Source organism: Rousettus aegyptiacus, unplaced genomic scaffold (genome assembly GCF_014176215.1).
Source record: "Rousettus aegyptiacus isolate mRouAeg1 unplaced genomic scaffold, mRouAeg1.p scaffold_m13_p_8, whole genome shotgun sequence".
Taxonomy (NCBI): domain Eukaryota; kingdom Metazoa; phylum Chordata; class Mammalia; order Chiroptera; family Pteropodidae; genus Rousettus; species Rousettus aegyptiacus.
This window is the reverse complement of record NW_023416311.1, coordinates 58,590,293-58,614,135: the sequence shown is the minus strand read 5'-3', so window position 1 is coordinate 58,614,135 and position 23,843 is coordinate 58,590,293. Positions and strand designations below refer to the sequence as shown.

The 23,843-nt window shown below is 34.8% G+C and overlaps 1 protein-coding gene across 3 annotated transcripts in view; it reads left to right on the top strand.

Moving 5' to 3' along the window:
* ADGRV1 (adhesion G protein-coupled receptor V1) overlaps positions 1–23,843 on the top strand; it is a 473,598-nt gene that overhangs the window by 200,137 nt on the left and 249,618 nt on the right. For all 3 annotated transcript variants that reach the window (XM_036225348.1, XM_036225347.1, XM_036225349.1), the window contains 5 exons: positions 4,567–4,751; positions 8,610–8,859; positions 9,392–9,531; positions 11,033–11,193; positions 17,886–17,986. In XM_036225348.1, coding sequence (XP_036081241.1) covers positions 4,567–4,751; positions 8,610–8,859; positions 9,392–9,531; positions 11,033–11,193; positions 17,886–17,986 — 837 coding nt within the window. The remainder of the gene's footprint in view (positions 1–4,566; positions 4,752–8,609; positions 8,860–9,391; positions 9,532–11,032; positions 11,194–17,885; positions 17,987–23,843) is intronic.

Sequence of the window (23,843 nt, the reverse complement as noted above, 5' to 3'; positions counted from 1 at the left end):
AAATAGTACATCTTGACTTTTTTATCAATTCTGTTGTGAATAATGAAACAAAATTATGAAAGAAGCTCTTTTAGAAAAAATAATTAATTTTTTTAAAGTAACCGTTAGCAAACAGTACAAATTTTTTTGTCATATGTTAAAATAATTAATATGAACTAAGTAATTGGGAATTTTTAGAGCAGTAAAATATGCTTTAAGTGTTATAAAATATAAAATCAACTAGAAAACATTATTCAGATACTTATTGTATTCCAACTGAATGAAGCAGCTTTTGCTCTTGTTATTGTTACTAAATTTTTTTAACGTTATGATATATTGTCTTTTGAAATACTATTTATATATATGTCAGTACTGAAATCTGGTGATTTGAATAACTGATTTATTCAGAAGTTATATAAAATATATGTAGATACATTTACCTACATATATGTATTATATAGAGAATATGTGTATTATATAAAGAAAACTGAAAAATTTTACTGAGTAACACAAAATACTTGAAGAAACAGAAATCTGTACCTTATGTGGTGATAGGAAGACTCAATACCATGGAGATAACAGTTTTCTTTAAATTAACCTATAAATGCAGTATAATCCCTATCAAAATCAGTAATTTATTTTTAATTTTTTTTTAACCTAAACAAAATGATACTGTAGTTCACCTGGGAGAATATACATGTGAGAATGGGTGGAAATTTTCTGAAAAAGAAGAAAAATGAGAGGGACCTCACCCCACCATATGTGAAAATACATTATGAAGTTACAGATGAAAATGGTGGCACTGGTGCAGGCATAGACATTCACATCACCGGAATAGAAGAGAAAGTGCAGAAGTAAACGCAAGCGTATGTGGAATCTCTTATACTGGTTGACATTTCAAATAAATGGGTCAAAAATTATTATTCTGTAAGTGATGTTGAGACAGCTGATTTAACTATTCGAAAGAAAAATAGAGCCGGATCTCTATCCTAAACGTACTCCCAAATAAATACCAGACAGATCAGAGATTTAACTGTGAGACAAATTACGAAAGCAAAACACATGGACAAATCATTTTTAATATATAAGTTTGAAGTGGGAAAGATCTTTTGAAAGCATAAAACAAAACTCAGAAGTCATAAAAGAAATGATTGATAAACTTGACCACGTAAAGTTTAAACAGAACATCTCTTTGGATATACCACAAGCTAAGGCAAAAGACAACTTGGTTATATGTCAATTATATCTCAATTAAACTTGGTTGGGGGGAGTAAGAAAAATAAGACAACTAATATGTGTGGTGAATGTTTGCAAACACATATATAACAAGAATGTTTGTTTCAGCATTACCTATAATAACAAAAATTGGAAAAAATAATAGCCATGTAGAAGGCCTGGCATATGTATAAAATACAAAACAAATTTATGTTTTAAATATGTTTCATGATGAGAATGAGACAGCAATAAAATATGCACTGAAAATGTAGGTAGTCACACATGGTAGGGTTGCAATTTTAGCAAATAAAATACAGGCTGCCCAGTTAACTTTGAAATTTAGATAAACAGTGAATACATTTTTTTAGTATATTGCAAATTTAAAAATTGATATTTTTATTTGCATGCACTAATTGAGGCATTCTTATATCAAACAATTATTGGTTGCTTATCTGAAATTCAAATAGGGTCACTTATACTTTATCTAGCAACCATTCATATGTTTAAATGTGCTTAATATATGCTCTAAGCCAAAAAATCCTCAAACTCAGGAATAGAACTTTGCAGTACTGGGTAGAACTTTATTCTATAAGGTCTTGTATTTTAAGTGAAAGTGTTTTAAATTTTAATTTTTGTCTTACTTCTTTGAAACAGAATCTGCTCTACACTGTATGTGTGTATATGCATGTGTGTATATATATATATTTAAAGAGCTCAGTAAATCTTACATATTGGTATTATACTCACTAGAAGTGATTACTTATTTATGTTCAAAAGAAACAAATATTGTGCTAAAAAAGAGCAAGAACCTTAAATGACTCACTGTAAAGAGTTTTTGGATAAAATTCAGCTATTGGGCAAATTTTTGCTATGACATAATATATTCTATCTTGATTTTCCTAGGTACGGTGTAAAGAAAATTATTTAAAATGCTGTCGGTTGCTTAATAATATCAGTCTTTTAAGACTGCTGGATATGATGTGCACATTTTTAAATTTTTAATGTTTTGGTTTCCAGGTTATTGAAGCTTGGTAAACCATGAGTCAGGAGGCGTTGCCTCTAATTTTGTGTTCTGGAACACTTGAAAGAGCACAGAAATAATACGTTCTGTGAAAATTCGATAGACTCTCCTCTCCCTACAAAGGTCTCCTTTTTTTGTTTTCTCTTCTGACAGTTTTAAAATTTTTTCCATGGTTGATTCAGGTTTTCTTCTTTTCTCTAAACCAATTTCGATAATTTTAGAGGTTCTTTTTATTGTTTATGTAAAATGCCCTTGTAGAGCCAGAATATTTCTTGTTACCATATACTTTTTTATGTTTATGTATCTTATATTTTAAGAATTATTTCTTACATTTGATTTATTTTATAATCACACTAACAGTGCTGCAGACTTAGCTCTATAGTTTACTGCCCAGTTTTGTATTTCGTGCTTGCAATAATTTTGACTGACTTTTTTGCAAGCCGAGTCAATCAGTGTTGTTTTTTTAGGGCACGCAAGTAGGGAGATGTTTTGTCACAGCAGGGTGGCTGTCACGAGGGCCTCGTGGGCCTTTCACCATCTCTGTGCTCTTAGACAAGTGAGATATTCTCTTTCTGCCTCAGTTTCCTTATCTGGAAACAAAACAAAACAAAATAACACTAGTACCTCCCTCATGAGATCATTGTGAGAATTATAGAAGTTAACATAACACTCTGAGAACAGAACTCATACAGACCTGTTAATAAATGACTCTCTGGGACTTTTTGTGTATGTGTGTATGTTCTACTAAAATAAACTTTCTTTTGCCCTTAGATGTAAATGAAAGGTTGAGTGGCTCTAGAATTCTTGGGTCACAGCCTTTAATCCTTAAACTCCATATGTTGCTCTTGGGGCTTCAGGCATTTCATTTGCAAAAAAGTCTGATGTCAAACAAATGTTCCTTTCTCTGTTAGTAATTCCAACCCCCCTGCCCCCCTCCCCCCCCCGTCTGGTTTCCAGTAGGATTTTTAAAACTCTTTGAATAATATTTAAAAATCACCCAGATACATCTGGTGTTGTTTCTTTTCCTAATTTTCTTTGGTATAATGTAAGCTCTGCATTTTCAAACAGGATTATTTCTTTACCTTAACAAGGATTTTTTTTTTTCTACCAGCTCTTTTTGTGTGCTTGTTGTATCTTATGAATTTGTCCTATTTGTCCGATATATTTTCTCTCAGTCTTGGGAGCATTTCTTTAAGGTTCTTTTCCATTTAACATGTTCAGTTTGTTTCGGTTTCCAATAGGGTGATTCATTGTCTCCATTATAATTTTTCCTCTGTTAAATTTTTATTCCGTACCCTTTATCATCTTTTCCTTGTGGATTAGTCTCCATTCTTCCTTACCAGCTGTCTTTGAGATGGCTATTCTTATAAACTTAGATCGTCAGTTCAGTATCATCTTAGCACTAATATGGATGATATACTTAAAAAAATATGGGGAACATGAGCCACTTCCTCAATGTGCTCAACTAATAGGAGTAACAAACAAATCATTCAGCATTGCCATAAATTCATTAATAAAGGTATGCGCAAGTTAAAAAGAGAGCAATTATGTATAAGATAAGGCAAGAGGGCATAGTATAGAATTCACAGAGAAAGTGATGGCTAATTTGGATTTTGAAGAATTAATAGGGACTTCTCAGGTATATAGGAGTAGCGTGAATAACAAGGAAGTGGCTTCACAACAGTGCCTGTCAGACAATAAAGATATGGTCTCCATCATTCTGGAAAGGAAAAAAAAATAAGTCACGAAAGCTATTTTTTCTCTTACTTTTCTTGTTCCTCAAACAACAGATAAACCCAATTCTTTAAGGTAGGAAGGCTGATACTTACGGGTAAAGGCAAGAGTGCCAGGAGCTCTTGACTACTCACATTTGGTAAAGGATTTTCTCATTTGCTGTTTTAGAAATTTAGTGACTTATTGTGGTGACTTCTGTTTATTGAAACACAGGTAATCAAGAATAATCTTGCTTCTATTAAGCACAAATATTCTTGTATTTATTTTCTAAGTTGTTGGTCAGAATAAGAAGCCTTGAGGGTAGATGTAAAAGTAAGATTAGTTTTGTGTCATGATGTTAATTATTATAGTTAAAAATAAGTGAGTCATGCAACAATTTTGGGCTTTATCTATACAGCTTATCTAGTTATTAAATAGAACATATTTTGGTGATTATGCCTTTTTTATAAATTATTATGCATTTTAAAGTACAAATGGATGTATTTGAAATATTAATTTATAGATTCATTCTTATTTTGTTAATGGTAATAATAAGAAACATGCTGTATTATACCATATTTATCATTTAAGCAGTTTATTTTCAAAGATGAATTTTCATATTTGGATTTTTTTTCCAGATAACTGTTGAAGGGAAAAATCAAGCATTCAGTATCGAAAGCCGAAATCTTTTCTATGAGATTCTTTGTTCTCTTATTAACCCAAAGCGTAAGGACACTAGGGGATTTAGTCACTTTACTGAAGTGACTGAGAATTTTGCCTTTTCTCTGCTGACCGATGTTACCTGTGGCTCTCCTGGTGAAAAGTAAGTATTTTTTAATATACTAGCTATAGCTTATATATATATTACTCTACAGTTGATAAAATAAAATGCAATGTAAGTAATGATTATGCAATCAGTACACTATACCTAATGGGCAAATGAAGTTAATTATTTAAAGAAAACATAGCAAATACATTAAGGAAACAAATTTATACTGTCCACAATATATCCCTCTTGTTTCTAAAGTTCTTTATTTAAACAAAGTCTTATTGCTTACTCTTATTTATATAATGAGTAGAAGATACATTCTGAATAGAATAAAAAAAGGAAAATGATTCCAACCTTTAGACGCATTTCGATGTGCTGTTAGTTGTGCTTCCCCGAGTTCTGGTTCGGTTTCATCCATTTGGAGTCGCCTCTCAGAATGTTGTTGAACTTCAGACTGTTGTTTCATGGCCGGAGTTTCATGGCAGAAAGTAAGCAAGAAGGAAGAAAAAAAATGGAATGTGGCTCATGTTCATTATTAACTAAATAATTAATTTGGTAGCTATATTAATATTATTTAGAAGTCATGGTGTTCTAAATTGCATTCATAAGGTACGTTGGATCAGTTTAGTACAAAGGTCTAAAAATATTTATTTCCATTTGATTTAACATAAAAAATGACTGATAGTAGAACATGTTTGGAAATCAAGGTTTGCCCCCAGTTCTCTGAGTAATATATTTTATTTAAAAAGCCATGACTATTATTTAATGGGACATTCTGATTAAAAGTGTTTTTAATCTCTGTAAAGTATATTTTCTAATGAATGTTCTTATTGGTATTAAGTCACATTGAAATTCAGAGATATTTTGAAGACTACATTTAAATAATTTTGTATAATAATTTAAATCATCTCTTTATAGGGCCTTTCATTAACTGACAGGTTAATTAAAATATGGGTTGGATATTAAAACTTTAACTTAAGTTCTTAGATAACTGGACACATGATGTTCAAAGAGATAGTCAATCTGTATATAAAAGGATTACAAGAGAAATCAAAGAATAAAATAATAATAATAACTGATATTAACTAGTCTTGATATTGTATTAGAATGAGCAATGTGAAATTATCTTTTTTTTTCTAGGTAAAAATAGTATATCATATTAAAAACTTTTTATGGTTTGAACTAGTCCTTACTAAAAAGTTGTACATATATTATTTTACCCCTACAAAAGGTCATTGAAAGTAAGTGTTCAAGGGTATGGTTAGGGCTTTTATTATTCCTGTTTACAGATGTAGGAGCTGAGGCTGGGAACCTTATACAGCCTGCCAGTGGTCACTTGGTTAGTGCATGGTGATGCCTAGCCTCAATCCCAGGCCTCTTTGACTCTACAGCCCCTGCTGGCTGCCATGCCATGTGGTCAGAAGAGATGCAAATGATAGATTTGTAACAAACTTTTCAGACTTTCATCCCAGGTCCGCGCCATTGTGTAACTTGAGGTTCAGGTACAAAACCAGCATCCCTTTACCCTGTATTCTTTTTTTTTTAACCCTGATGAGTGAGTCCTGGGGATTGAGGTTTTCTTAATGATTAGCAGTTCAGCTCCTCAGTACTATTTATAAATATCTCTAATGTCTTCAGAACCCTCTGAAATGGATCACTTCTTTACTGCAGGTCAGTTAGCACGGAGGCCAGTGTGTGTGTGTGCGTGAGAGACAGAGAAAGACAGAGAGAGAGAGAGAGAGAGAGAGAGAGAGAGAGAAGGGAAGGGGAACGGAGGGGAGAGGAGGGGAGGGAAGGGAAGGGGAGGGGAGAGGAGAGAAGAGAAAGGAGAGAAGAGAAGAAAATCAGCCTTAGGATTGTAGATCTATTATTTGAGGACAATGTTGAAGACTTAGGTAAATTGAGGAACAGGGAGACTGCATAAAGAAAGAGGGGCTAAAATTGAGTGAGGGAAGTATGGTACCTTGAAAATAATTAGGTTATAGAACTAACATATAGGTGACATACTGAGCATAGAAAATAAAAGAGAGATCAGGTCAAGACTAGTATTTGACTCAGAAAACTGAAGATGTTGAGCATTCTGATACACATTATCTATGCTTTGTCCTGAGCAGTATTCAAGGGCATCTAATGAGAGCAAAATGTTTAGGAATCATGTAGGGGTATTGAGAATGATAGAGTCCAGAATAATCACTTGGGAGCCAAGTAAAAACAATGTCAAGTGGCAATAAGGGTCGACTGAGGTTGATCACTGTGGACTTGAGGTGGTGCCAATATACATGATCATGTGGGTTCGCCCCACTGGATTTTCCCCTCCTCAGTTCTGCCTGTGTGTAAACCAGATTGTGAGATTGATCAAAGTGTAGTGGAAGGTCATGGACATAGGAGGTTAAAGAGTCAGGGAGAGTGTAGTCATCAGCAAGTGAGAGGGGCCAGGAATTTGTCATAGTTGTGTCAAGGTTGAGTACAGTCTCTGTGCATGTATGCAAAGGTAGTGGTGTCCACAGTGGCACTGACTGGGCTAAGTCTCAGCAGAGTCCCATGGGATGGGACAGGATGCTATCTGCAGCCATATGGCTGAGGGTCATTGGCCTCAGCTACACTGTACATGGCTGGGGGTTTCTGCAGTGGTGGCTTTTAGCTGAGAGTCACCAGTGAAAATGTGGGAAGCTGGATGGGGAGACTAAGAGATGAATTTTAGGCTGTTTTGGAGGTGTATGTGGGCTGTACAGATTTAGGTGCTGCAGAAGGAGTCTTGGACAAAGGGTCTAGAGCTCTGGAGGAATGGCTGGATTAAAGATAGTTATTTGAAGGCATTGATTCAAATGTGGTAGTTAAAACTGAGAGGGCAGACTTTTTATCTTTATTTTTTGGAAAGGACATATAGCTAGAGGAAAAAATTATGCCTTACCCTTTCCTTTGTTTCTCAAATCTTCCATGGAAAATTTTTAGCTCCATTTTTCTGGTTAGGGTTCTTGACAAGATGTAATTTAGATCCATGGTATAATAATACATACTCTACATCTGTTGTGGCCTATATAACTTTTTAACATGTAATGCATAATTTTTATCTTAATAGTTTCTAAATTTTTTCAGGCAAGTTTCAGATCTTCTTTATCTTTGTATTTCTTCATTGTTTGCACACATGATGGTTCTACAACAAGATGTTTCAGATTTTCTGGAGGACTGGTTAAAAAACACAAATTCCTAGATCCTGCAGCACCCTCCCTAGGCAGGAATTCTGATTTAGTGAGTCTGGGGTGTGATCTAGAAATCTATATTTTTAAACAAGCTTCCAATTGATTTTATAACACACTAAGGTATGGAAGCAATTTCACCGAACACAGAATCTTAGGCCTAGTGGGTGTTCTAAACAGAATTGTTGAATAGATAAAGATCACTGTTCAGGGCTATTTCTCCAACTAGTCACATGGTTAAGTTAGCAATGTTCTGATGGCTTAGAAAGGGGTGAGGTAAACTCTTGATGAAAATATGGCTCCAGATATATAAGGTTAATGATATTCTTAGATAAAGCAGAGAGTTTCACTTTAGTGGTGTGCCTTTTCTTCATCCTAGTCCACCAATGCTGAGATGACTAACACAGAAAAGTCCATTTTATAGCCATATATTTTATCTGATATCCGTGAAACAGCTTTCAAAAACCCATGTTTTAAGTTATAAGGAGGGTCAGCCAAGAGGATGCAGAAAGGTCTACAAAAAATCGTGACAACCATAAAATAACTAAAAAGCACATTCTCTGTTCTGCTTCTGGGTTGGAAGTGTCATGGTTATCCACAAAGAACAGAGCCCCAGTATAATGTATTTGAACAAATATAAGTGGATTTATAGAACAAACACAAAAATGTATAAAATGCATGCCATTTTAACATATCTTCTGCTTTTCTGTTGTAGAAGCAAAACCATCCTTGACAGTTGCCCATATTTGTCTATTCTGGCTCTTCACTGGTATCCTCACCAAATCAATGGGCACAGGTTTGAAGGAAAGGAAGGAGATTATATTCGAGTTCCAGAGAGGCTATTGGACGTCCCAGATGCAGAAATAATATCTGGGAAGAGTACATGTGAATTAGTCCAGTTTATAGAGTATAGCAGCCAGCAATGGTTTATAAATGAAAACAATCTTCCTGCCCTGAAAAATAAGGTAATCTATTATTATAAAGATTTATGGTTGGAATCTGATTTTTCTGTAGCAGCCACACTCCTCAGAATGCATTTGCTTGAACAGAGTTGTGGGAAGTGCTACACGTGGTGAGCTAATTATGAAACGTCCCATCTTTATGAACTATTTGCAGAAAGTTTTACCTCAAAAACAGTTGAAAATATTTCCTTCATTTTTATTGTGTAAATTATATGTAAAAGTAAGGAAAGTGAAAAAATATAGCTTTCACTAATATGTTAAATTATGTATCTGCCTTGTGATGAAGTCTGACAATTATAGTCAAGTAAGTGTTGGCAGCTAAAGACTGCTCAGTAACTGAAGTGGAGGTAGAATGTTTGCAAAGGAAAACCAAAGAGGTGCCTGGCATTCATAAGGAAGCTACCTATTAATAGTGGCAGTAAATAGTAACTAAAGTGACTAGAAAAATGAAGGTCAGAATGGGAGATTCAGTCATGACATTAATTTGAAAACATTATTAAATTTTCTGTTTTCCGTTTTTTCTTTTTTGTTTCAGGCATTATCTTTGAGTGTGAAAGGTCATAGTTCACAACCCCTGACTGGCAGCAATGAGGTTTTCTACAGGATTTATGCTGCTGAGCCTAGAGTTGTTCCCAAGACATCTCTGTGTCTCCTTTGGAATCAAGCTGCTGCAAGGTACTTACTAATAATTGTTTAAAATAAGAATTTGGTCCTTCCCTGTTCCAGTACCATTGAGCCTGATTTTTTCTACTGAACATCAGTGGACTTTAGACTGGAGAATAACCCCTGCAGTAAATAAGACAAAGCAGCATAGGAAGTGGTCTAGCTTTGTGCGGGTGGCAAATGTAGCCAAACAATTTTAAATACATGTTTAACATGATATTTACTTCTTGATTATTAGTACTTTCATGAGACTTAGCATGAATTCTGCTCAAATTGGATAACCTTCCCATGGTTATTGGTTAATTTATGAGCAGGAAAGGAAATTCTTTTTACCTCTTCCGTTTGGGCTGGTGGTTCTGGAGCTGATGCTCTATGTTTAGAGGAATTAGCAGGGATTTATAATTCCAGTCCACATATGGTTTGGAGTATATTTGGAGATTAAAGCCACGCACAGAAACGGGAGGATGAGAGTGATTCTTTCTCGGAATCTCCTTGGCCTAAGGCCTCAAGTTACTGAGCAGTTCTATCACTCAAAGCTTAGACAATGCTGTAGAGCCAGGAAGTGCTGTCCCAGAGGGTCTAGGGTCCAGGTCAGTCGCCAGATTTTATGACTTTCAGTCATGTAAACTAAAATTCTAAATAGGTTTAACAGCTTAGTTGGGTAACCAGCCAACTTCCAATTACCAAAATTCTGGTTAGTCTCTTTCTTTCTTTGGAAAAAATAATTATCAGTTGAAATTCCTAATGCCTAATGACAGATCTTAAACCTAATACATAGATACTCTCTGTAATCCTCAATATATAATTAATAATAAATGTTTCAAGCTTGAACCTGCAGTTGGGGTTAAGAAGTTGTATGTTCTTAGAGAAGTAAAGGAATCAAGAGACACTAAAAGGGAAGAGACTCAACAAGTAGTCACTGAGGAATGCTCAGAAGGCTTGACGTGTGGCGCTGTATTTGCTATAATCATGACAACGTTTTTGTCTTAAATTAGTTAGACCTCATAGAATGGAATACTTGAAAGAACCTAGGGAAACATTTATATACTATACCTGGCTCCAAAATCCAGAAAAACTGAGGGAGGAATTTTAGAAAAGCATATAAGTATTGATTTACATGGCTCAAAATACAAGGAATTATGAAAAATGGGGAAGGGTGACTACTACACGTGATCTTGGCTGTGCCATTCTTTTGGAATATTTCAGAGATAGAGAAGAGTGCCTTTGGTTGAAAACGTTGGCTTTGTTTACTTCAGATTAGGTGGTGACCGGTACTTCTCTGTTGAGAGGAGCAGCCTCTTCGGTGTGCTTTTGCAGGTTTGGAAAGTACTTAGGCTGACTCTTAAGGTGCCTTGTGGGATCTGTTGTATCATTTCTTGGACAACATGTTTCTTCTTGAAATTGTGGTCTGCTTAAGTATTCTTGAGTTCAGTAAGCTATTTTTTTTTAAAGCCATCTCAACACCTTAAGTATCGATGAAAAAGGAGTAGTGACAATTATGTTTTTGCCCTAGCTGGTTGTCTGACAGTCAGTTTTGCAAAGTGGTTGAGGACACTTCAGACTACGTGGAATGTGCCTGTTCATACATGTCCGTGTATGCTGTCTACGCCCAGACCGACAACTTGTCTGCATACAATGAAGCTTTTTTCTCTTCTGGATTTATATGTATCTCAGGTCAGTTGCAATATTTTTGAGTCAATAATTTTAAATATTTATGAGAATGAAAGTCTGTTTTCCCATAGTCATTTTATACATGCAAGGTGCAAATATGCTATAATTCATCCGCACTAGGAGAAAATAAGCTTTCCTTAATTTATTCAGCAGATATTTATGGTGGGCCGACTTTATACTGAGGGTATAGGAAAGAACATGACACGGTTCTAACTCATAAGGGATATAAAACGCAGTATGGGATAGAAGCTGGATAATAGGAAAGGATATGCAAAGTTCATAGTCTTTTAGGGGGCAGCTTCTGAAGTAGATTGTCAGGATTGTGTGAAATAAGATATACAAAGCAGTTTTATTTTTATTAAAAGAAAAATCACAAAAAATACCTCTTTGGTTTACTTGTATTCTACAACCTAGGAGCTCTAAATGTGCCCAAACACTGTGTTAAAAAATAGTCTTCTTTTTCCACATCTAGGCTTCATTTCTGGCAGGAATAGAAATTCGAATTGTATTAATGTCTGTCAAACTCTTTACCTACAATTTCAGTTTGAGTAACTATAGAATTATTTTCATTTGCTGTATTGATAATATGGTTGGAAGGCTTAATAATTTCTTATTCTTAATAACATTTTTCATAAGGATGACATTTCTTGCTTAATAAATTCTTCTAGTTCCAAAACCAGAAGACATCAAATATGACTTTAATGTTAATATATTTACAGAAATTTCATAGACTGGTGAAATTAAGACAAGAAGGAAAAAGCTGAAATAAATCTAGATGTTGTTTTATATATTTCCATGGAGACATAAATCCAAGTGCTGCTGTGATCCACAAAAATATATCACTTGTTCTAAATAGTGAACATCAAAACAGAGAGTTTTAAAAACTGAAGACAGACTGTTATCTTGATTTTATAGAAGACTAGCAGGACTGTACAGTATTTCTTAAAAGAATTGTTAATAAATATATACTTTTGCAACTCACTCTAGCAAAGGCTACATAGATTTGTTCATGTATTCTAGAATCAACACCTAAATATCAATGTCTACTTTTGTAACATTTTACTTTGAGTCATATTTGAAATTATATTTGACCCAAAACAATGTGGGGATTAACGGCATTGACCCCACCACACACACTTAGAAATCTATGTATAACTTTTGACTGTCTAAAAACTTAACTAAAATAGCCTGCCGTTGACAGGAAGCTTTGACTAATAATGTAAACAATGTATCTTGTAAGTATTATATACCATATTCTTACAGTAAAGTAAGCTGGAGAAAAGATAATGTTATTAAGAAAATCATGGGGAAGAGAAAATACACTTACAGTACTGTACTGTATTTATCAATACCATAAGCTTGTGTTGTCTGTTTAGGCTCTGCAGTTCTTCTGCGAGTTTTTTCAAATCGTCAGTTGAAAAAGTCTGCATGTAAGTGGACCCATGCAGTTCAAATATGTGCTGTTCAAGGGGTCAACTCTGTTGGTTTTTTTTTTTTTTTTCCCTCTGCTCATGACTTATTAGAACATACATTGCCTGTTCTTTAGAAGAAGAGACATAAAGTCTGGACTTGTTTCAGTGCGGATGAATGTCCATCTCCGATGGGCTCTCAGGAACTAGAGAAGATAATTTTATGAATCTTACATACATATTCTATAATATAGGTCAGGCTACACTGAATAGCCCTCTGAATTTGTAAATAATCTGACTAGCTCTTTTCATGAAAAGTGATAACATACAATTAGGCAGAAATTAAGCCCTTTTATTTACCTCAGGATACATCATAATGTCTATTCCAATTCTAGTTCACAGTTCTGGTTACTGTACTAGAGCAGAACAGCTAAAATAATCAGTATGTGAAATGGGCTTACAGGCCACAAACTTTAGTAATCCCCTGCTTGAAAAGGTGAAAGAAAGATCAGGGCATGTACTTTGACTTTTAAAATTATAAACCAGCTTATCAAATTCTAAGAAACTAAACTAAGGGTATCCCAGGAAGCTAAAAAGATAGAAAGAAAAGTGAAACACAACCGTGCACATTAGTGTAACGTTATGGAACTCACGTCAAAGGTGATTTGGGAGAAGTACAACTTAGAATAACTTTAGATGATAATGCAACAGTTTTTTATAATATAATTATTAAGGAACCTAAGCATAGTTCGAAGTACCTGTTACTATTTGGAGGATAATGTCAAAGAAGTTTACTCCGAGTCTCATAACTCTATTGATGTTGTACTGTCAAAGATAGACTGTTGGATTGGAATCATCCTGATTTTGGCTCTGAATACAGTTCACAGATGGCCTTGTGATCTTAACAAGCCCTGGAACATTCCATAACCCATTTCAGTTTACTATCAATACATGAACTAGGTTATGTTTGATGCTCTTGTAGGTGTCTCCTATGTTTGGAATGTTTTTAAGCTGAGATTAGGGATGGACATAACCTCACATTTGTTTCTTTTTTTTTTTTTTTAATTTTGTTTTCTTATGGTGGAGAAGTACTTTAACACAGTAGTCAAATGCTTTTCTTTTTAAATGGCTGATGGTTTATTTGCTTCACAGATTACTAAGGGATAAATATAAATGCCAACACAATGTCAAATTTACAGTAAGTAATAGGAACCAATTGTCTATAAATTGCTAAATAATAAGACTTACAGGGCAAGTAAATAAATACAATTCAAAGTCCTTCGAAGCGTACTTATTATTTTGTTCAAGGTTTATTAAGCTGCAAGAACATTTCAGTTGCACCTTTTATATTTTACAAGCTGAGATTTTGATTGTTTTTTTTCAGAAAAACTTTATAAGTTTATCAGATGCCACTCTTTTCAAATAATTTTTTTAAAATAAGAAATATTTTCTAAAATTTTGTGTCAGAATCTTCAAAAATATCAAGTTCACATTCACTGTAATCACTGCCCTAAGATAGTCATTATAATTATGGGGAGGGTATATCAGAACAGCCTCATTGTGACTGTCACAGGGGGAGTTATTCACAAGAATAGGAAAAGAATGTTTAAGAACCTTAAGAAAAAGCAGTTTGAAGGATAACTGTAGGTGATAAGTCAGAGAGCTTAGTTTTAATTCTGATATGGCATAAAAAATGTTGGATTTCTCTTGTACATATAGGTATATAATATAGGATGAAGTGGGCTATGAGTAATGTATGACAACTCAAATATCTTAAATAAGCAGATTTAGTGCCGGGGCCGATTAATTCAGCACCTCAATGGCATCATCAGGAGCCCAGCCTCTTCTCATTTTTCTGTTTTGCTCTCCTCAAAGAATTTGTTTTCTTAGCCTTGCCCCTATGTCACCTTGAGCTGGCTGCAGCAGCTCTAAGCACTTATTTGCTTCCTGTTTTAAGAACAGTGAAAACTTTCCTGAAAATCTTCCAGAATATTTTCCTGCATAGTTCTCTGTCCAGAATTTTGTCCTGTGACCTTCCATAAACCAGCCTCTGTCTGGGAGGAGATACAGATAGAAATATAGAGATGAGCAGTGGGAGAGCAGCAAATAATTAGCTTTTTGAGTATTGTGTCTCCATTGTCCAACACAGCCCTGATAGAGAGTAGATTTTCAATAGCTATTAAATTAATAAATAAATGAATACACAGTGTCGATCTGACATCCTCCAATATAAACATACACTGTGGCTATATAAGTTAAGTTCACACCTTCAAGTCCTAAACCATCTCATTTTAGCCATTTTTAATAAAAATTCTTCTAAACTATAACAATCTCTCTTGCTTTCTTGTCTGACTCTCAGTGATTTTTCTATGGTGATGGTAGTGTTCTGTGCTGTCCAGTATGGTGCCACCAGCCACATCTGGTTATTGAGCCTGTGAAATGTGGCTGGGATGAGTGAAAAACTGAGTTTTTAATTCTGTTTAAAGTTAATTTAGTTTAAATTTAAAATAGAATGTAAATTTCAAGTGGTTACTTTGTTGAACCTCACAGGTTTCACACACTGATCATCTAGAAGCAGGTCTGGCAACTTCATCATTCTGGAATAAATCCCTTCCCCTACTGCACAGAACCTGTGTACTCTCAGGGATTTCATACTGACTTTTGTTCAACCTGGATAACTTTTAGTAGCAGTAACCAGGAGACATCATGCTGAGGGAAGAGTTGCAGGAACAGGGGAATCAATAGGGATGAGAAACAGAAAGTAGAAAAAGTGACAGTTACAGCCAGCATTAGGTGGGGAAATAGAAAACAACTAAGCTAACAAGTTAACAATGATTTAATAAAGCAGTGATCATTTGGTTTTGTTTAGATTTATTCGTAGAGAAGACAGATATAGACAGACATAAAATTTATGAATATTTTGAAGACATTTTCATCAGAAAAGTTTAATATTTGGCTCATGGAGGGATAAACTTAAGTAATTTGGAAAGTAGATTCCATTCTTAAGGGATGCTAAATAATAGAGATGTTTATTGGATATGCATATTCATATGCAAACATTACATATGTTTATACACATGCCGACATTCAAATATTACAAATATAGATAAGAGGCTCTTTGGTCTAGTTTGATAATAACAAAATAATCTGTTCTTTAAAGTTTTTCATGTCTAAATTAAAGATTATTGATGGCTATCATTTTGTTAATGGTAATTTATCTTCCCTTTCACTTTCAAATCATATAGAAAAATCATTTGTGTTAGTGAACTTTAAGAAATGAATCATATTCCAATCTATTTGCTCTTTTTTAGAAAAAAATAGGAAAATGATTCAAGTGGCCATAAAATCAATTTTTAAAAAACTGTTTAGAGTGCACCTTTAGGTAATACATAGAATTCTTCCTTTTTTAAAAATTTATTTATAATAATAATATTTCATACCCTGTGTTTGCATATTTATATTAAGGAAATTTAAACCAAAACATTGTTACAATTTAAAAACCTGACTTTTAAATTTAAATCATGTATGCTAAATACAGCTATTCAATATCAGAGAAAGAAAATAAAAGATAAATACTTAGCATGTAGTGCTTTAAAAACTTGGAAACTCAAGTATTCATTTCTTTAAATTTACTTCTTTAAGTACCAGGCTTTAGAAACTTGATAACTGAAGTATTTATTTCTTTAAACCTATTCAATATATAAACCAATAGGGATGATAAACAGAAATTTAAAATAGAATTTAAATTTTAAATGGCTATTATAGGCTATAGACTCTAGACCACTTTCCTTTGAATCCTGGACTGCCACCAGGTGTCACACTAGCATTTTAACTGATGCTTAATATATGTAATTAAATATTCCTGAGCTGGTCAAGTTTAACTGTACTAAAAATTTATATATGAAATGGGAGTATGTTGGAATATTACCAAGTTAAAGGAAAAGGCTGTGACTGAAACAGTTGACTCATAATTTCTCGTCTGTCCAGCACTAAATCCCCTGGCCTGACGTTGTTACCTTCCACCATAATAAACTTACAGCAGAGCAGATACTTGTGACAATGTAGCCTATAATGAAGAAAAAAACTTGCAAGGCCCTGCTTTTAAGTCAGTGTATTACACACACACACACACACACACACACACACACACACACACACACATCACTTAAACCTTGAGGGTAAGCTAGCTTTGATCATCATAGGAAATTCAGTGTTACATGAGTGGGTTCAGAGCATCAGCTTCAATTTTGTAAATCACCTAAGTAAAGGTGCAAAATCAGGCATGACTCTAGTTTCTGGACACCCTGTGTACCTGTGTGGGTGGATTTTGGAGGCAGCCCCAGGATCTGCACACCTGACCCAGAACATCCCGTGGCAGCCTTCCTAAAAATGATTACTCCAGATATCTTGCCAAATTTCTAGGTCAAAAGCCTTAACTAATACAGAGTTTTACTTCCTATATAGATGCTTTTTCCCCCCTCTGTTAAAACCTAAATATATTGAATGCTTTTCCTGAAAGGAGTTATGAGAGACATTTCTGTGCAAAAAAGTAGACTCCATGTGGGCTGAGGTTTAATCATCACCTTGATGTAGTATAAATAGATAAATTCAATTAGATTTAAAGGAAATAAGAAGAATTTTCCTCACCCCACTTAGAAATGTAAATGTTTAAGTTAAAAGTTATCTCGGTGGGAAAGAACATATTTTGTTCCTGGTTTTAGCACCCAGTAGCATAAGGTTGCTTTTAAAATTCATACCACCCCTGTTGTAATTACAGAACTATTCTTAGTTGGTAAAAGGGAGTAATTACTGAACCTGAGTTTTGGTAGTACCATTCACAATTTTATGCCTGAAAAATCCTATTCATCTCCCTAAATATATCTGTTTAGCCAAGCCGCCTTGTCTTAAAAAAATAGATTGGAATATGGTTCTTTTCTTAAACAGTAAAACTAGTCTAATGGAAACATAGAACACTGAATGAAATTATTAATGAAATTAATGGCAGTAGTAATATGCTTAATTTGTGACTTTTTAAGTAGAGAAATGAATATGTATTTATTTGAAAATTGCAGTTACCCTTTGGGCTTGAGTGATAAGTGTAAAGATTTTATATGTCATGCAAAATGGAGTAAATTAAAATTGCAGTGTAATCATTCCCAGTGATACCGTGCTATGCAGCATAGGCAGGCTGCAGGCCTTATGTGCTTAACTGTATCAAAGGTTTTCACGATGCTGCTGTTTGTTCATGGATGGTAAAACCACATGAGGACTTTTGTGTTCTTACAGGTCTCTGCCTGGCTGTTCTTTCCCATATCTTCTGTGCCAGGTATTCCATGTTTGCAGCTAAACTTCTGACTCACATGATGGCAGCCAGCTTAGGTACACAGGTAGGAGAGCCCTGGGATTTCTGACTTTCATGAAATGTTCATGTTTCTTCTATGATCCTTGAACTGAATGTGTAAGTAATATTTAAATTTGAATGAGTTGAAATAGACTTGTTTAGTTTTGTATGGAGGAAGATGGGGAAAGGAGAGTGGTAAAAGGAAATGAGAGTTATCAGGCCTAAAAAGTATATTTTGGTGAACTTTCTACAGAGAAATACTTTAATATCATTGCTTACAAGAAAATAGCTGCTGCTTATCACAAAGCATTATATAGTCAACTTATGGATGCTAAATATAATATTAATGTGTATATGTATTTAAATTAGCACATTTTATTTAATTTTTTAAATAAAATATTCTCATATGGAGGGCATTAGGATAAAACATCTAGATAATATATTTTGCTTCATTTACTGTTAGAATACAGTTTGGTAGAACATTCTTCTTTGAAAAATTGTTCCAGTGTCAATGGCAGAAGAAATAGTGTGAAAAACATTGAGTCATTCATTGGCATGCAGCTTAAAGCGTGCAGTTTAAAGCACAGACTGCAGATGAAAGGATTAAATGCCTTTTCTGTCCATGAGGTCCTCACAGTCAAGAACAGTAGTAGATGTCCATACGAATAACTGTAATTCACTGTGATAAGTGTAAAGACTGACTATTTGCAAACTGCGCTGTGAATATAGATGAGAACTTAATTCATTTTTCCACGAAGGTCAAGAAAGTCTTCCTAGAGGAGGTGATATCTGATCTTGTACTAGAATGAAGTTCACACAGTTTGTTGATAAGAGGAATAATGGGCATAAATGTTTGTAAAAACAAAAGGGAAAATACATAATCACTTCTACTTTAAGGCTGTAATTATAGATCCAGACAGGAAGAATATACTATACAATGTTCTTATTGCGAGAACTGTATAATATTACTGTATAAAATAAAATTACCTCTTTTCTGGGTGGAGGGGGCACTTTCGGAGTGATTGGGTGTTGGTTACATGCATGTGTTCAATTAAGGTAAATTTATTGTGCTATACACACTTATGATTTGCACATTGCCTTTTAGAATGGAAGTGGCATTTTATTAAACTCCAAACAGAACTTTGAAAAATAATGCTAGTAGAGGAGCCGAAAGATAAAATGGAAAATTGTTTGGAGCATTGGACTTCCATTGCCTTATCTTGTGCTAGGAGTGAAAATGACATGTATAAATTTCATAACTGTATTTTTTGGGAATAATTAAGTGCTGGATTCCAAGCAGAGGATTCCAGATTGCTTTTTAAAAGTACCTATGAACTGTGAGAGATAACAGCTATTACCAAAGGCGGTGGTGGAGGAAGGGGGGAGGGTTTACATTGAATTTGACAAGGCTATTTATATTGCCGTGGTAACTATCTTAGCTGTCTGATCTTGCCTTTGCTTCTTGTATGTAAGATCTTAGAAAACCCGCCTTCCATAATTAGAGTTTACTTGGCTGTTTTCACCACCCACTCTGGTGATTTTTTGGCAGCTGAATTTGTACAAGTCTTAATTATAGAACCATAGAATTACAGACAACTCTTCAGTGTCCTAGCAGACAAATTTGCTCATGTCTAGGGATGTTAAAGAAAGACTCAGGATTTATATGTTGGGGCGTTGCCTTCTGATTCACATTGTACTTTAATTTTAGAGAAAATGGTTAGTCAAACCCAGGTTTTTAAGTATATTTTTAAAATAGATGAAGCAAGTAGCATAAAAAGTCCTCTAATGTATGTATGACTTGCAACATGCAGTGAAGTGAAAATAATCCCCATGGTTTATTTTTGGCAGGGGGAATTGATGTATTATTGTTGCTAGAAACTACTATTTCCTCAAAACGGTTTACCTATCTACTTTGATTTTTAAAATACCCTCCAAATTAAAGAGAATAATCACCTCGCTTAAAATCTTTTAGAATTCTTAGACTCACCAAAAACGAAATGAAGCTGACTACTGGAACTTGGGCCCACCCTTTCTGAATTTTAAAATTGTGTTTATATCTCCAGTTATAGAATCTTGCCAAAAGGGGTATTCCAGTTCCAGTTGCGAATCTCTCATTTGGGATCATTTATCGATGTTATGTTGACATCCTTAGATTTTAAGTTTCCTCTGGAGACGTCTTCAAAAATACAGGTTTGGTTTGTGGTTCTTCGGCCAAGAGAGTGAAACTTCTCTAGCTGACCTTAGGGTGTTTGAGTTGTGAATACTCTGCAGGCAGATCTGCCAAGACCATTCGGTTCAAACCTTTATTGCTGACCTAGGACTAAATTGAATGGCTTTTGTGGGAAAGGGAAGAATGAAAATGGAATAGTTCTGACTTCCTTTTGAAACAGTAGCAAGGCAGAGGCAGTCAGAAGTCGGGAAAATATGTTCCTCTGGCTCTATTTCTCTGTTTCTAGAGATGTGTATATGTTATATATGTTGTAATTTATCACAAAACTTATTATACATATCTCTACAAGTGGAGGAAGGTAAATAAGAATCCAAAAATTATTCCTGCTTTAAAAGTCAAAAATTCCACTTTACTCTGGTTATTCCAGCATCTTTGAGAATCACTGATCATAAACTACCAGCAGGTGGCAGTAGAAGATTTTCTTTTTGCAAAACTGGTTTCAGGCTCTAGCAAAGATGAACTTAGTAGAAAATTTAAGATGTTTTCACAGTACTTTCACTGGGCTAGAAAATATTCTTCTGCAGAGACTACACATCTGAGAGTTCCTACCTTTCTCTTTTTATCCCCTTTGTTTAAAATTGAACTAATGAATTGGTAAGGCACAATAAGAAACCTGTACGTCACTGGCTTGGGATAGATCTATGATCATCATTTATAGTTAAATTCAGGTGCATAAAATTATTCTCATTACATTTATGCTATTACAATCTGTAAGTAATGTGTTTTTATAGAATAGTGGATTTATTGAAGTGTCACAGAAGTTTGATATTAAATATATATTTTCAGTATTATTTATTTTAGAAGTATATAGTCCTTTAGCGCTGTTAACGTTTTTCATTTATCTGAAAGAAAATGCTTAAAAAGCAAGAAATTGTGAGGCCATTCACTTCAAATATGAAGTGAAAAACAGCAAACAAAATTTTATGGCATTGGGTGATGTTTCTCGGAAAAATATCTAATTATATCTTTGGAATTTTTATCTTAGAATCACATTGCCAATCCATGTGTGCCTGATAAGACTGGTAAACAACTAGGACAAAGGACAAGTTTGCAGTTCAGGGTTCTCAGTTCTAGGGGTTCTGTCAGGAAAAGCAATTCTCCAACTCTAAAAAAAGAACAAGTTTCCTCATAGAAAACATGCTAAGGTAGAACCGTATTTACTTTGATTAATAAACTAAACCAGAGGGAAATATTTGTTTTGTTTTGTTTTCACTGTTCTTTGTGTGACTTAAGCACATTTTCTGAAACTGAAAAGTAAATTTGAATAGGAAAAAAGTATATGTAAAATGATTAAATTTAACAGTCAGTCTATAAATTATCCAAATTCAGATGACACTGAGAAGATCTGAGAATCTCTAATAATTAAACATACAGTTTTAGTAGCCACGGGATGTGCAGGAGTTTTATCTACACAGACTTTCTCTTCAAGAAAGGACAGGGAATTGCCTTAAAATTCAGAGAGCTGTTTTCTAGAATTTAGCAAAATTTGGGCTGTTGGTATATTGTCCAGTTTCCATATTCTGCAGTATTTTGGGATTTCATTTTGCAATGTCGTCTTGTTTCCCAGGTGGGATTCTGCTCAGATACTCCTGCCAATAACCTCTGCTTTAAAATGCAGATTATATCATTCTAGCTGTGACTGTCTGGCATCTTGGAGACTTTGAGAATCATTGACAGCATGTGATTGAAGCCAGAAAGCACGTGTGACCTCCCAAATACTGGCTCCTCCTGGCTGCTGCGAGGCCTGGTTTCTCTCCCTGCAGCTTGCACTTTTTTGTTGAGACTGCCAACTCAAGACAGTCAGGGTGTGTGAAGGGTCAGAAAAATGTATCTAATAAGCGTGTTCTCATGGATTGAAGCAGAGTAAGACCAAAATTGTAAAATGTTAATTAATCAGAACTTGTCATTAGTTGGAAGTTTTTGTTAATCACTTTTTAACCAGAGTATCCTTTATTATTTCTGCTTTTGTTACTTTAAAAGCAATTAAGAGTTTAAGTACAGGGCTCAAAATTGGATCTTGCTTTGAGGATTAGGAGATTGAACAGCACAAAGGGTCATTTATTCAGTAGAACTTTTATGATTATGTGTTAGTGCAGATGTAAGTAGATTAGGAAAGTGTTTCCTAAACTTTGATGTAGGCCTCTTGTTGAGATTCAGATACAGAATCAGTACATCTGGGGTGGGTTTCCCCACACTGCTTGTTCAGAGAGCGGGTTCACTGCATTGTGACGCAAGCACATCTCTGCTGTCACTGCCTGCTGTTGTTATTACTAAACCCACACTGTCAATCTGTTTTCCTTACTACAAAGACTTAAGAAATTACATCGATTAAATTTTTACTTTCGTTTAAAGTGTCACTGCCTTTGAGATGGCTTCCTTCTGGCCCCCTGTCCCCCCACCCCTGACTCTGGGTTAATAAGAAAAGGAAAGAGCCTTAGACAAGTGAATTAATGTACAACCCAGAATAGACTCCAGGCTTTTATTTTGGTCTTACAGCATTTCACACTCTGCAGAACTTCTGTGTTGTTTTGGACATAGACCACTAGAAAGAGTATAACTAGGCCCCAAACCCCTAATTTTTTCTTTCTTATACAGAGTTGTGAGTGCCCCCACTTTAATGGTATTAAGTATGTAAGGCTTTTATTTATTTTTCACATACAAAATTCTGAGGTATTTAATTGTACCTTTTTTTATGTACAGATTAATTTGGTGAATAAACATGAATAAAGAGCATTCTGCACACATATGAATATACATTTAAGTTGAACTTATTAAATTGTTCGACTCTTAATTTGGGTATGCTCATCAATGTGGCCAAATAGCTCCACATCCATCACTATGAATGCCCCCTTTAGTCATCCAGTAGTGAAATTAAAACAACAACAACAACAAAAAACACTAAGGGAACCCTATTTACCCCAGGTGAGGGCCAGCACTCATCTATGAACTCAGCTACTTCCCACCTCATCTACCATATGCACAATTTTGAGATCTGCATGGATGAAGTGTGTAAATTACAGTCTAAACTGTGGGGGTAAGAATCAACTGTTCTGTTACCAGAAGCTCTCTGTTTCTGCAGCACACGGCATAGCGCTGTGAGGCCGCGGATGGGGGCTCTAGCTTGTAAAGGCTCCAAGAAACTACTCTGAACTGGTTGTCGGAGGGTGTGTAAGATTTGAAAACTTAGAATGTGGCACATTCTGGACAGGGTCAAGAGCAAGAATAAAAGCAAGGCGAGCATAGTGGACCTGGGGAGTTCCACTTAGGTAAGGCCCGCACATGCGCATCGAGAAATAGATCAGCCAACTGCAGGTGAGGCTGTTGCATATTGTCTGAGAACCTTGGGGCGTCACCGATGGCGATGGCGTGAGCCCAAAAAGGCATGACATGAAAGGAGTGTTTTTAAGGATTAATCTGGCAATGAGGGATTAAACGAAAAATGGGTTAAAGTAGATGAGAGGCTGAAATTAGCAAGATCAGTTTAGAGAGGCAGGTGGGCAGCTTTTATTACCTGGTTATGGTGAGTTGTGACCTTGGACAGTGGGAGTGGCAATGGGAATTCAAATGAAGGAGTAAGCACCTGATAAAAACACCTTGTTTTATTTTATGAAAGTTTTGCAGTTGCACTTCTCTCTTTAAAAGACCACATTACAAATAACATTTTATTTAACAA